We start from the raw sequence: 15,142 nt of genomic DNA on the forward strand, positions 1-15,142 counted from the left end.
ACTTGAGGAAAAAAAAAAAATAGAAACTCACATATATTTCTCGCAAAGATCTAGAGAATCAAAAAAATAAAAAAACTTTTATTTTGGATATGAGCTTATTGTTATTTGGCTACATATTTATAAATTTTTAATTGGGCTAAAATACTGCAAGGTTCATTAAGCTAAAATTGCTAAACCGAGTGAATGTCCTTAACACTTCAACTTAGAGCCCGTTTGGACATAAGAAATTTTTTTCTTTTTTTCAAAAAAAATTTACTTTTTTCCGAAATCAGCGTTTGTTCATAAAATTTCCAATTTTCACTTGAAGATGCATTTTGAAAATTTTCGAAAATTTTAAAAACCTCCAAAATGCTGTTTTTCAAAATTTTCACTCAAATCACTCACAAAATTTCAAAAATAACCCAAAATTATATTCATGTCCAAACACAACTCTAAATTTTAAATATTATTTTTACTTGAATTTTGTTTTCACCTTTGTTTTGTAATTTTACAATTCTTATATCCAAACGCCCCCTTAATAAAATAGGAAAAGAAAATTGCAGCGGCAAAGTCATTACGCGCTCCCGCTGGAGAGGGGCATGGGACCATGCCTAACGGCAGCCTGGCACTCCTGTTAAACTACATTTTTTAACCGCCACCTTCCAGTTAAGAACCAACCGACGCCGTTTTTGACCAAAACCACTCCATACAACCCTGTAATATAAGTTAACCATTCCCTGTGCGATTTTAATGTGAGTATCTAAATGCAATTACCAGATATAATGGAAGAAAAAAAGAAAGATTTATTGTTAATGAGAGACGTTGACCGTACAAGTAATCTACTTATACGTATTACATCACACACACACACACTGCACTTTGCTTCTCTCTCTGCCTTCGCCTCAAAACCAAAAGAGATCACAGAAAACCCACCCCCCCTCCTCAAACCTCATCACCCGGGCCCCCCATACTACCAGTCCCCTACCCCCCTCAACTCTAATACTCAGCCCATCTATGTCACTAACTCCCAGAAAAGGCAATAAACCAAAAGAGCTGAGTAATGGCTAAATCTGCGCATCAAAGATGAAGGTCACTGCTAACAAAGCTGAGCTTCCAACAATTACATCATCCAAACTAGTGAACCCTTTACCTGATTCAGATCTTTTACACAAACCCTTTTGCTCTCGTAAACCGCCTCGCCGGAAAACCAAGAACTCCGGCACCGGAGTGAGGTTAAAGAGAGATATTGCAGGTGGGAAAAAGAGCAGGCCCGAGACCCCTTTACTACGTTGGAAATATAACGAGGATGTAAATGACAATGCTGCTTGTACCTGGGACGCCGACAAGTCTACTGTGGAGCTTGGTCGGAAATCTGGCCGGAAAGTTAAAACCTTGGTTTCTGCAAGGAAGTTAGCTGCTGGATTATGGAGGCTGCAGTTGCCGGAAGTTCCCAATATCCCACCTCAAAACTTAGCATTTCAGGTAGTTCATTTAAGAAATATTAAAGAATGCAGCTTTAGGTTTTTTTTTTCCTCTCTAGTTTTGGTCATTTATATGTTGAATGTCAATTGTATTTGGAATCTAAATGATTATAATCCTTTTTGAATAGAGCGGAATTGATATTATATTGAGGATTTATGTAGCCGACCTCAACTAGTTTGAGATTACTTGCTTTACTTACATTGACTTTGGCATTTCCTTAAAAAAGAAATTGACAAAGCAATTATGAATGCATGATTAGAAACTGTAGGATTGAAGTTTAAGTATCATCTCTATAATCTATTTTAATCTTCCCAGCTGAGATTATTTTCTGGTCCCTTTGGTATAATTGTGAGCAGCTTCACTTCTGCTAACATTGACCTTTTCATTTTCTTATGTTGGTAGTTTAATTTTGTTAGTCCCTGTGATTTAGGACCATAACCGTCTCCAAGTTGGTACATTTCTGACCTTAGAACGAATGGTAAATTCGACTAGTGTGGTATTATTCTAGATCCTAAGTTAAGCAACTTTTCTCAACTTTATTTTTCCTTTCCTTCCTGCAGGCTGGTCATGTTGATGTGCCCTTTTATGGCCATCATCATCACAGTGAAGAGAATGATTCTCACATTAATGATACAGTGCAGAGTCCTCGATCTGTCTCCGGTCCAAGAAATGGTCTTTTTCACAAGGTATGTAGGTGCTTTCTCAATATTTTCTTAACTATCTAAGCTCTTTTATGTAAGTCCTAAAGTTTTCTTAATAGTCCTAAACAATGTAATAGGCGCAGGAAAAGCGACTTCCCTTGTATTAGGGAAATCCTAGAGTTATCGGAAGTTAATGAATGTTTTTCTTTTTGAGTATTAAAGACTCTTGGTATTCAGTTTAGTAATGGTACTATTTCACCATTGCTGTCTCATTGTTTCCGTACTTGCTCGTCTAACAAAAGGGTTACCACTATATTCTGTAGCTAGAACCGTCATTTCAATATTCAAACTCAGCTATGGAAGGGGCAACAAAGTGGGATCCAGTTGGCTGGCAAATAGCTGAGGAAATAAAGGAGATTTATGGCCATCACAAGGTTCCTGATAAACAGTCGAAGAATGCTGCAATGATTTCTAAGCTTGAGGGTGAATTAGAGCAGGCTCGCTCCCGGATTTATCAGCTTGAGATGGAGCGGCGGTCATCAAAAAAGAAACTCGAGCAGTTTCTGAGAAAACTTAGTGAAGAGAAGACAGCATGGAGAAGCCGAGAACACGAGAAAATTCGTGCAATTATAGATGATATGAAAGCTGACTTGTCCAGAGAAAGGAAAAACAGACAGAGGCTGGAAATAGTTAATTCCAAGCTAGTTAATGAGGTGGCTGATGCCAAGTTATCAGCAAAGCGCTACTTTCAAGATTACGAAAAAGAAAGGAAGGGTAGAGAGTTGATAGAGGAAGTGTGTGAAGAATTAGCTAAGGAAATTGGAGAAGACAAGGCCGAAGTCGAGGCATTGAAGAGAGAATCTCAGACACTAAGAGAGGAAGTAGATGAAGAAAGAAAGATGTTGCAGATGGCTGAGGTTTGGCGTGAGGAACGGGTTCAGATGAAGCTAGTTGATGCTAAGGTGACACTAGAAGAGAAGTATTCCCAGATGAATAGACTAATTGCAGAGCTAGAGTCTTTTCTAAGTTCTATAGGTATGAACCACGGCGAGGAAGTGATCAAAAGAGCTGAGCAGCTTCAACAGACAGCTGCTTCAGTGGATATTCGTGATATCACGGAATTCACTTATGAACCTCCACACCCAGATGATATTTTCTCTGTGTTTGAGGATGTTAATTTTATTGAAAATAATGACAGGGAGATTGAGCCATCTCCTGCATACAGTCCTGATGGTGGTGTATACAATAAAGACAACTTCCACAGACATTCTCACGCAGATGTCAATCAAAGCGATGATTTAGAGGAAGAGGGAAGTGAATGGGAAACAGTGAGCCATCTCGATGAACAAGGCTCTAGTTATTCTCCTGAAGGAAGCATCTCTTCTACCAACAGGAAGTATAGCAATGTCTCAAGAGGTGATGGTACACCAATTACAGAGATAAGTGAAGTATGTTTAGGACCAGGTCGGCAGCTTAAGAAGGTGTCATCTATATCTAGGCTTTGGAAATCGAATGGAGACAATTACAAAAAGATATCAGTAGAAGGAATGAATGGGAGGCTATCAAATTGCGCCGTTCTTTCTCCAGATCATGGTTCGAGTAAAAGTGGATTTAGCGCCTCAGACCTTGCTGGACAGTGGAGCTCACCCGACTCAACCAATCCACAAATAACACGAGGGATGAAAGGATGCATTGAATGGCCGCGGAATTCTCACAAGCACAGTTTAAAATCAAAGCTGTTGGAGGCAAGAATGGAGAGCCAGAAGGTCCAGTTGCGCCATGTCTTGAAGCAGAAGATCTAGAGGTTACAAGTTTTGAATGCCCAAATCGTCCGTGTCAGCTGGTATATCGATAAAACTAAAACTTAAGTCCACATTCTCCTGAGACTAGTATCTCCTCATTTTATGCTTACTGAAACTTCTTGCCGATGCATCGTCTTTGTATCAATCAGAATTGTTTTATTGGAGCTATGTAGTTGTTATCTTGTAATCTGGAAGGTGCATTATTGGCCACTGATTATGTCTTTATAATGTATTGTTTGGTGGCCAATTATCCACAGAAGTTTCAGTACGAAGAGAGGAGAACTTTGCATAATTGAATTCCTTTCATTCCTTTGTTTCTGTCTGAAATAATTGTCCTTTCTTTGCCTTTATTTATTAAAGTTGATTGCTGAAAAATGATCAAAAAGATTAAGAAGGAAAATAAAGTCATTGACAGAATCCTGGAAAATTTTGCATTGCTCCCCAACCCTTCCCCCATAGGAAATTGCTTCTAATGCTGATTTTCTTTGTAGACCAGGCTTCTAATAAAAGATAATGATATTTTTAAAAATCATGTACCATATACGTGTATGTATATCTGCATTGCCCGCATATATAGGCAAGTGATGAACGAAAAAACAAAAAAAAAACATATGTAAGCAATGTCTCAAAAATTGACTTATTTCACATTCCAGCAACGAACTAATCCTTTCGAGATCTAATGAAATCATAAAGACATCCACATATGATCGTATTAGCATCGACAATGAACAAAAATACATCTAATTGACTAATCTAATGACTAAGCAGCAGATGTGCTAATTAATTACCTTAGGTAATTTACCTGTATCTATTTTTCAATAGGATAAACTTCGGTACCTTGAATTAAAAAATTGAAAAATCATCTGAACTGTTTGTTTTATGTATTGCAAGGGTAAAAGGCAAGAAGTATATTTTGGAGGTATCAAATGTCACAGGTAGTGCCAAGGAGAAAAAATGGGGAAAGTTTTGCACTTTTCTAAAACATAATGACTCAAATTGACCCGGGGGCAACGTTTTGTCTCTTTCAGTTACTGATTCAACAATAAAAATCTAATGATTCCACCTCAATTCTCAAGTTAGACGAGTTGACAAATTTACTACTATCATAAGAAGGACCATTTGATGACCAAATAAAAGAGACCTTTTTTAAAGCCGAAAGAGCATTCTTTTTACAGATTTAGATGGGAGTTAAAAGGTTATTTTCTACTGGCTCGTGTAATTTTTCCAAAGCTACATGTGAATATTATATCTGCACAGACAGATAGGATAGAACATCTTTTAATAGTCAGAGATATTAAAATAAACAGAGATTTATAGAATCCGATGCATTGGACCCGGCCGCGCCATTTGCCCAATTACTTGTTTTTGACCGTTATTCCTTTCTGGACCACCTTATTAACGTTACGTACAGCGCGCTAATTTTTTTTTTTTTTTTTTTACAAAATATTTGTATTTAATATTTATGAGTTTTTAGTCAAAATTATCCCTTATGTTGGGGTAAGTTTAATTTTGTCCTTTATCTATTGCCCTAAGCACTTATTGTCCTTTAAATTTGCTAAACTTGAGCAAGTTTAGTCCACTTAAGAGTTTTTAGCCACAATTGTCCCTTATGTTTGGGGGTAAGTCTAACTTTGTCCTTTATCTATTGCCCTGAGCACCTATTGTCCTTTAAGTTTGCTAAACATGAGCAGGTTTAGTCCACTTAACAAAACACCCAAACTGGTGGGTAAAAAAACTTTAAGTACTCAAATTTTGTAGAACCGATATAGTGAACCTAAACCTGTTTAACGGGCAGGGTTGACCCGGTTCCGGACCGGCCCGGTGGAAGGGGGCCAGGTAGGGCTGGGTTAGGGGGTTGGTTCGTATATATTTTTTTACCGGTTAACCGGATCGGTCAAACCCGGTCAATGAAAGTTACTTTAACCGGTTAACCGGACCGGCCCGACCCGGTTCAACGACTATTTTTTTTTATTTTTTTAAAAAAATTATCAAACTTGTTTCTACAATCTTAAATGTGACAAAGGGGTGGGCCGGACCGGACCCTTAGGCCTGGAATCGTTCCGGTTCAATTTTTCATCGGATGTGCCCGGACTAGTTAAGCCCGATTTTAAAAACTTGGCAACCGGCCAGGATTGGTGACCGACCGGTCACTATTTTTCTCAACCGAGCCAGTCCTGGTTAACCGATTCAACAGTAATTTTCATTGACCGAGTTTGACCGGTCCGGTTAACCGGTAAAAAAATATATACAGACTAACCCCCAAACCCAGCCCTACCTGACCCTTTTCTACCAGTCTGGGCCGGTCCGATTTACTACCGGTCTAGGCCGGTCCGGAACCGGGTCAACCCGGCATGTTAAACATGTTTAGGTTCACTACATCGATTCTGCAAAATTTGAGTACTGAAAGTTTTTTTATCCACGAGTTTGGGTCTTTTGTTAAGTGGACTAAACATGCTCAAGTTTAGCAAACTTAAAGGACAATAAGTGCTTAGGGTAATAGATAAAGGACAAAGTTAGACTTAACCCCAAATATAAGGGACAATTTTGGCTAAAAGTTCTAATATTTATAGTTAACCAAGGATTACAATAGCAAACAAACACTACTCGTTCACTACATCGATTCTGCAAAATTTGAGTACTGAAAGTTTTTTTACCCACCAGTTTGAGTCTTTTGTTAAGTGGACTAAACATGCTCAAGTTTAGCAAACTTAAAGGACAATAAGTGCTTAGGGTAATAAATAAAGGACAAAGTTAGACTTAACCCCAAACATAAAGGACAATTTTGGCTAAAAGTTGTAATATTTATAGTTAACCAGGGATTACAATAGCAAACAAACACTACTCCCCCCCCCCCATGGCTCATTACAAATTTTTAAATTTCATGTCAAATATATCTAAAAATTTATTTTATATATAAAAGATCTAAAAATAAAATATAACAAATTTTGCAGGCATTATATTGAACCATTTCTTTCTAAAAATATTTATGTTGAAATTTAAAAAATATTTTTTTTAGATCTTTTATATATAAACAATAAATCTTTTAGGTATAAAAGTAAATCTCTAATAAAAAAAATATAGCCATAAAACTAAAAATAAGTTTGCAAACACTTACACTGAAAAAGATAATATCCTTTCTACAACATGAAAATGTTATTCATTTTGTTGAATGAAGGAAAATAGTTTTTCTACACCATGAAAAAAAACTAGTCAGTTTGTTGAAATGAAAGAAAATATTTTTTTTACATCATAAAAAGAAAATATTCGTTTTATTAAAATGAAAGAAAATACTTTTTCTATATCAACCCCTAACCAAGAATTTTATTTTTTAAATTTAAAGTTAAATATAGAAATGTATTTTCTTTTTACATGTTAAAATGAAATAGTCACGGAGGAAATGACTTATTTATTTCTCTTATCCACGATATTAATATTAAAACTTAAAAAACAGAAAGTAGTGGTGTTTTCTTCAGATTCGTAACTTGTCTTTTGATTTTCAGCTGTCGTCAAGTTAAAGCAATTCTCGGTTTACTGTTAACCAATAAAAGAAGAAGAGCAATTTCCTATTTTTTGGTCAGTGCATATATAGATCTGGAACTATCGTCTTCCTTCATTATCTGTGTATCCTGTCCATTTACGAATTTTGAATTTATTTTCGTTATCTGACAGATATTTCGGGTAATTTAGCTGATTTTTTTCACCAAAATTTTTGGTTCCATTTCTCCAGACGCTGTTCATCTAGATAAAGGTTTGTTTTTTTAACCGCTTTTTCTGCTTAATTATTGCTGGTAATAGCCTATTGTGTAAAAGACTCAGCAAGTTCATTTTCTTTGTTTTTTTCGGTGTATAGTTTGTAGATGGAAGGTGCTATAGTTCGAAGGGTTATTCCTTCTGATAACAGTTGTCTCTTCAATGCTGTTGGGTAAACTTTATTTCCATTTTACTTTCTGCTGATTTTCTCCTCTTTTTTCCATTGGAGTGGATACGGGATGGATTTGAATCAATGTCTCGTTCTTCCTTTGTTTATGCAGTTATGTGATGGACCATGACAGAAATAAAGCCCCTGAGCTTAGACAGGTTTCAATTTTGTCTAAGCCCCCGAGCTTAGACAGATTTTTTTTTTGTTATGGGTCTTTGTTACTTATCAATCTCGAGAGGTGACCAAAGATCATTTTTAATTTCAATGTCGTGCCTAGGGAAACAAATTACATAAGAAAAAGAGTCATGTAGTAAAAAGACATTCCTGAGGGTTGGGTCTGAAATACATTTTTAGACATCAATAGTGGACATGAAATCTGGGTTTACAATAGTTTTGAAATAATTTGTTTGCCACAGGGAAAATTTATTCAGTAAGATCACTTGACAACCAGCTTCCGATTTCCTGTTTATTAATTCTATGAGTGAAAAGTGACTTAAATCAGTTCCTTTATATATATATATATATATATATATATAAAAAAAATAAAGACTTAATCAATAGGTTGATATGGTTTGAATGCCTGGTGTATTGCTTATACGTAAAGCTAATCAGTCCTCATCCATGACTCTTTGCACATCTTAAATTTGAAGGTTATAGCTGCAACAGTGGCAAGTGACCCGACAAAATATTCTGATGCCTTTCTTGGGAAGTCCAACAAAGAGTACTGTGATTGGATTCTTAACCCAGAGAAATGGGGAGGTATGTCTATACTTGACGTCTGTTTTAAATTATCATATTCCTGCATTATCTCAACCTCTGAAGTCCTGTTCGGGTAAAACAATTAGTTCACTAGTCAATGCTCTCCTTTTTGGTCCCTCCATAGATAGTTTTACAGTAGAACTGGGTGATAAAATCTTGCAATTAGTTGTCTGTCTAGTTGCGATTATGTTCAGCTGGATGAACTCTAGTTTCTTGCTGCTAAGGAACATCCCTTTCATATTTAATCGTTGTAGTTCTTGTTATTTGTATTGTGTTTTCTCAACAACATTTCTGACCTTTGAAACACTTATTTTCTTAAGGCGCCATAGAGCTTTCAATATTGGCTGACTACTATGGACGAGAAATCGCAGCCTATGATATTCAAACCACACGCTGTGATCTGTATGGGCAGGTCAGTATTTAAGTAGCAGGATGTGTTCTACATGAGTAATTTTTAATTCCAAGTCTTCTTAACCACCTTTATATGGCTGAACGTTAAACAGGGGAAGAACTATCAGGAAAGAGTAATGCTGATTTATGATGGGCTCCATTATGATGCTTTGGCTGTATGGTGTCTCTCTCTCTCTCTCTCTCTCTCTCTCTCTCTCTCTCTCTCTCTCTCTCTACACACACACACACACGCCCGCACCTTCTGGATCTTTCTGTTTCTATACTGGAAGAACCACAAGGAGAGTTGTTTATAGATCCTATAAATCGATGGACTGTGGGCAAAGTTAAGGTCCCAAGTTGGACTTTGTCTAGACTCTTATCAAATCAATGAGATAGGATTAGTGATCTGAATCCGATATAGCAATTGTTGAAAAGGCACAGATAAATGATATGCTGGGTTAGTCTGTTGGGTTTAACGTGCTTTGGGCGTTTTGGCTCAAATTTTATTGTTATTGGGTTATTTTGTTTTATAATACTCCCTCCGTTTCAATTTATGTGCCAAAAAGAATGACCCATTTCCCTATTTGGAAACCATTTACCTTTATGCAATGATTTATACACACAAAATATATGTGCCTCATTTTACACCACAAGTTCAAAAGTCTTCTCTCTTTTCTTAGACTCCGTGCCCAGTCAAATGGGTTCACATAAATTGAAACGGAGGGAGTAGCATATTTGTAATGGGTAGGAGCTCCTTATATCTTTGTTCTTCGGCTCGTATAATTGGGTTTGTGCCCATCGCTAGTGCCATTCCTAATGAAATTTTGCATTTACCCATCATAAGAAATGTGAAATTATTAGCTGCCAGTTAGTAGAGTATGAGATCATCAAGCTAACATTTGTATGAAGATTTTGCTATCTTTTGACAAAGCTGCGTGGAGTTAGATTTCCTTTTTTTAAGTTTATACTATCCCACTTACCCCTTGTTTCATGTGTTCAACCAATAGATGTCCCCTGCTGAAGGAGCTCCAGAGGAGTTTGATCAGACAATCTTTACTGTGCAGAGAGATGGCACTGTAGGACCAGCTGAGAGGCTTGCTCTTAATCTGGTTAAGGAGCAACAACGGTAAGCATCAGAAAATTCCTTTGAAGCACCCTTATGTCTTGACAAAAATTCCTCAAGAAACAAAGAAACCAGCAAGAGTTAGAGTTGGGGAAGTTTTGTACGGCCGGATGATAATGGGCTCAGATTTGATACATCTACCTGGTTCCTTAAGTTTCTTTGTTAAAATGCTTTTCCACGCTATTAGTATAGGAACTAGTCTTTTGTGGTTAGTGTGCTGGAGATCTCAACTTTCTTTACTTCAGATTGATTTGTTATTTTTCCTGGGAATAATGCTTTTATTCTCTTCTGGGTGCTGAAAGAGTTTGTATCTGATCTAACTTTTGTTACAAAGTGAATATTTTGCCTAATTATGTTAATTGCGAAGCTAGCAAGGGAGTTAACCAAAAGTTGGAACTATGAATAAACACAACGAGTCAGTTCTAGAATAAGTAGAAGTGAGACGGATTGTGGTGCCTAAATGCGGACAACTCATATTTTTTGGTTCAATCTTCCAGAAGAATGGCATGATTGGTGAAAATGACATATAATTAAGATATGATGTTTGAAATTGTGGAGTGCCACAAATGTGTTATGCGATATGGAGAAACGTAATAAAATGAGATGCAAGTTTTATTGAACAAGTGTGAGACCAACATGTTATATGGGAGTGAATGTTGAGTCTTTATGGTCTAACATATCCTATACAATGTATGTAGTTGAAATTCAGATGTTAAGATTTGACAAGGTTAGAAATGATCTCATCAGATAGAGTGCAAGTAGCACAAATATAGGATAAATAAAGAGAAAGCTGCTTGAGATAGTTTACCCAAGTGCTACATGAACCTCCATATGCACCAGTTGGTAGGTGCAACACTGTTGTGGTTGAAGGTGATAAAAGGAGACGAGGTAGACGTCACATCACAAAAGAGAAGTTGTCTAAGAAGACCGACAATATAGCGGAGTCACATCACAAAAGAGAAGTTGTCTAAGAAGACCGCCAATATAGCGGAATCAAATCAGACTCGACTAGGAGTAGAACATAATGGAAGCAAAGAATCCATATCGACGATGCCGACTTATTGGGATTGAGGTATAGTTGTTGTTAGATTTACATTAGGTCTGGTATTTGTTTGGAGTAATGATAAGCGTACGATCTAGTGAACTCTAGTTCTAGAAAACCCATCATTTGCCTTGAAAAAAAAAATATTTAGATTGGAATTGGAATGATACTCTGGTTAAAGCGGAATTGATACAAAAAATTCATAAACCTAGCACTAATTAGTTTGAGATTGAGGCATAGATGATTGATTTATATATATTGCTTAATCGATTTGGTGCTTTATACCTATTTCCAGACAGCTCCCAGTGAGAAGTCTTTTCTCTAGTTTTTATCCATCTCTATTTCTCTCTATATTTATGACGTTTGAGTTTTTCATTTCCTTGTATTGTTTCACATGCATCAAGCTCTTCTTTTTATCATCATAATTCTGAGTACCTCTTTTTGGTTGCTTCTCCTATTAAACATTATTTACCTGGATTGATTAGAAATGGTCGATTGCTGAATTAATATTTAGGGGCAGATCGTACTCTTCCGCTTGCTTACAGGAAAGTTAAATGATAACGCAGCTGACGATACTTACAGAAAGGGCTTGATCTTCAAGCTTTTTACTATACAATAGATAATGATGTGCTAAGACAATACTGGATGAAGCTGTTCAATCAGTGCCATTTAGGACATGGCTGTTGTTGCCTCTGGCTTTATGGATCATGATTTCAAGCCATCAATGGGATTTGGAATCCAGATATTTAAATATCCTTGGATTTACAATCTTGCAATGTTTGATCTCCTTTTTTGGATACAAGAGCTCAATCAAGGATTTCTTTATTCAATTAAAAAGCGACATATCAAGGGTTTAGCATTTTTATACCCTCGACACTCCCCAGAAAATGTATCCACCCTCTGGGAGCATCCGTGCATCCTGTAGCTCTTTAGAATCTTGTCAGATAATCGCAATAACTCCTTCACTAAACCTGGTGTATGTAGGCAATCTGCAGCACCGTCTGGTAAATCCCAGTTTTTCTTTTACTTGTCTCTTCCCTCATTTTAAACACTCAGTACTCCGGAATCATCCAACTTAAATAAGTTTTGGCATAAGTAAACTCCAGAATCAATTTTGAACAACTATATCTAAGTTAAAGCTGTCAAATTCATGCAGTGTTGGCAGCTAAAATAATAGCTATATAGCATGGGAAATTTTACTTTGGCTTGTCCAGAAGGTGCCCAAAAGCTCAAGGATCTATTGGTAAACAGTCTGTTCTGTGTGTATAAATATTCTGTACTAAAAAGGCTGCTAGTAGCTGTGACTTCTCAACTGGCTGTGCATCATCTGTTCAGCACAACAGCAAACCCAATGTAAACCCACAAAGTGGGGTCTGGGGGAAAAAAAGACGTCTGTTCAGCCATCTTATCGTTTATTCGAAGTCCATTCAATATCAGCTAACAGATCTGCAAGGTTGGAAATTGCATTTCAAGCGCGCGTTGTAGGGGTCGAATACAGTCTTGAAATACAGATTTGGGTTGTGATTTTGCTTCCCTTATGTTGCATGCTTAAAATAAATAATTTAATGATAGTGTTCCCCGTTAATAGCTTAAACCCATTCAAACAATTCAACTATTTGACAGAAGTCATGAGTTCGAAGCTCTGTCTCATAAAGGAAAAAAAAGTTTCCACGTGTGGCCTAAGAATAAAGAATCAAGTCCAGGGTCATGCTTGCAGCGTGTGAGGAGACGCGTGTTTGAATAGAAGACTTCTCTTTCCAATAGTTTTAACTTTTAGGTTATGCTTTTCACACAATTCGATTCCTTTGTAGCACATTTACTAGTTCAAATATGAAGCTTTGAATAATAGAAGAGATTCATCATTCATACAGTTGGACAGCATTTGTTTGTTCTGAAGAACAACATACTACTTATATAATCATTTTCCTTGTGGGTCAAATCTATCCATAGTTCTCTTTGCTGAGTTTGTGGTGTAGTTGCTCGCATGGACAACAACGATAAGATGTCCTAACATGATAAACTTAAGGATCTCTTAATAGACATTGCGCAGTTGTACTCTCATGCATTTTGTTAGTTGGTGCGTTCTTGTCACTTAAAGTCCTCGGTTCTTATGCTGTTTGCGTTTATGGTTGGGTAAAATTGGTAAGATCTGAAGTTACAGAATTTTGAGAGGAATGGCATGATAAGAATTAGAGGATTTGCGGATAAGAGTTATATAGATTATTTGCATTTTGAGGTTATTGGCATGATAAGAATGTGGTTGTGAGGGCTTATTTTACTTTGTTCCTTGCTTTTTTTTTTTTTTTTTTTGTGTGTGTGTGTGTGTGTGTGTGTGTGTTCTAACTCTGAGCTGCTGTTCTTTTTTATCTGATCTTATTTTGCTTCTAGGATATGAATAGAAACTACTTAAATCTACTAATCACTATGCTTTTGCACATTGCAGGAAGAGGAGCTACACTGATACAGCCAACTTCACGTTGCGTTGTGGAGTTTGCCAAATCGGGGTCGTGGGCCAAAAGGTTTGACCAGCACAGCTTATATCGTGGCTTGCTTCTTGTTATTTTTCTGCCTACTTTCTTAAACTTGTGCTTTTTGCTAAAAATTGCATTTGATATACAGGAAGCTGTTGAGCATGCACAAGCAACTGGACATGTGAACTTCCAGGAGTTCAAATGAATGAAACCCAAAGGACAAGAAACCAAGCAAAATATATTGATTTCATTTCTTTATACAAGTGGAAACCAATTTCATGAAGTTTTTCAAATTTCATAGGAAGGTGTATGGTCTACTCAATAAATAAGTTATGATGATGTAGAAGTTAAAGTATGAAAGCACCCTGTTTATTTTGGTGATGCAGTTGTTGTGCAATAGAAAATTGTCTTGCATTTTAGACAGAGAAACATAATAGGGATAGTAGAGGATGGATTGCTGGAAGAAATACAGCTTTGCCGTGCATTCTTGTACAAGTATTTGTGACAAGTACTATGCTATCCTATGTGTCATTTGGATTTGCGCTTTGTCTTTATGTAACTGTTATTTTTTCTAAAAATTAATTAACCATCTGACTTGCACTATAGTTTTCTAGTGTTTCTGCATAGATGTATATAGTCCAGCAACTACCGTTTATTGTTTTATTATACAGGTGCTGTTGCAAATTTTGGCTGGTAAAGAACATTCGAAAAACCCATCAAGGAATGATCTATCGGTCTGTTATCTGATTTGCCTATTTGAATTGTTATCAGACCTGGAAAGGTCTTGACAAGGTACCTGCAGATTGAATCCTATTTTGGTTACTCCATGACTTATGGTATGGTGTCTCAGAAAATTTTCTAGTTTGATTAGAGAATTGTGAAGTATAAGTGAGCTATAAAAAAAACTTAATAGTTTTAAAACCTCTTCAAGTTTTTCCTTAAATGTAAACTCTTTAGCATTGGATGGGATATTAGATCAAAGAACTAATTATCCCTATGCCAAACAAGTTAAAAGCCTACTAAATATCACAATCACAATGTGATTAGGCCAATACTTGACTGAGTTTTGCTTTTGATCTTAATTTACAGCTTGTTTGGATGATTGCTCCCGTTGTATCGTATTGTTATCCCAAAACAATGTTTGTTTTGATTGATTAGTTAAAATTGGTTGTAATGTATTGTTAAATCCATTGTTCCAGAACAATGAAAAGTCCCCTTTTTTTTTAAATAACCGATTTAGTGTGATAAGATTATTTTCTATTTTGCTTTCCAATTATGCCCAAACTTCTTACTTTATAATTCTATTTTACCTTTCACTTTTTTTTTTACTCCAAATCTCCTAACCTATAACCTACGTCGTTATTTCTTTTTTCCTTCTCCCACTCCCAACTCCAAGTCAGGTATATGTTTTGCCTTCTTTTTGTTTTGTTCTTTCTTCTACTTTGATTTTTAACTCCAATTCTAATTACTTCATCTCCAATTAGCTATATAATATTGATTTTTAATTCTAACTCTAATTACTTTATGTGTAATT

The 15,142-nt window shown here is 36.3% G+C and overlaps 2 protein-coding genes across 2 annotated transcripts; both read left to right on the forward strand.

Annotated features, from left to right (window-relative positions):
* The first annotated feature begins 842 nt into the window (after nt 1-842).
* On the forward strand, nt 843-4,214 carry LOC104118088 (uncharacterized). Its single transcript, XM_009629269.4, has 3 exons — nt 843-1,461; nt 2,022-2,147; nt 2,426-4,214. Exons 1-3 carry the CDS (start codon nt 1,063-1,065, stop codon nt 3,902-3,904), a joined length of 2,004 nt encoding a protein of 667 aa, XP_009627564.1. The 5' UTR covers nt 843-1,062; the 3' UTR covers nt 3,905-4,214.
* A 3,026-nt stretch (nt 4,215-7,240) lies between these two features.
* On the forward strand, nt 7,241-14,147 carry LOC104118087 (OVARIAN TUMOR DOMAIN-containing deubiquitinating enzyme 2). The gene is made up of 10 exons (XM_009629268.4): nt 7,241-7,477; nt 7,574-7,652; nt 7,755-7,826; nt 7,936-7,981; nt 8,474-8,582; nt 8,903-8,994; nt 9,086-9,148; nt 9,980-10,098; nt 13,581-13,656; nt 13,757-14,147. The coding sequence occupies exons 3-10, from the start codon at nt 7,762-7,764 to the stop codon at nt 13,811-13,813; spliced, it is 627 nt and encodes a 208-aa protein (XP_009627563.1). The 5' UTR covers nt 7,241-7,477; nt 7,574-7,652; nt 7,755-7,761; the 3' UTR covers nt 13,814-14,147.
* Nucleotides 14,148-15,142: the final 995 nt, after the last annotated feature.

This window comes from Nicotiana tomentosiformis, chromosome 7 (genome assembly GCF_000390325.3).
Source record: "Nicotiana tomentosiformis chromosome 7, ASM39032v3, whole genome shotgun sequence".
NCBI classification, from domain to species: Eukaryota; Viridiplantae; Streptophyta; class Magnoliopsida; order Solanales; family Solanaceae; genus Nicotiana; species Nicotiana tomentosiformis.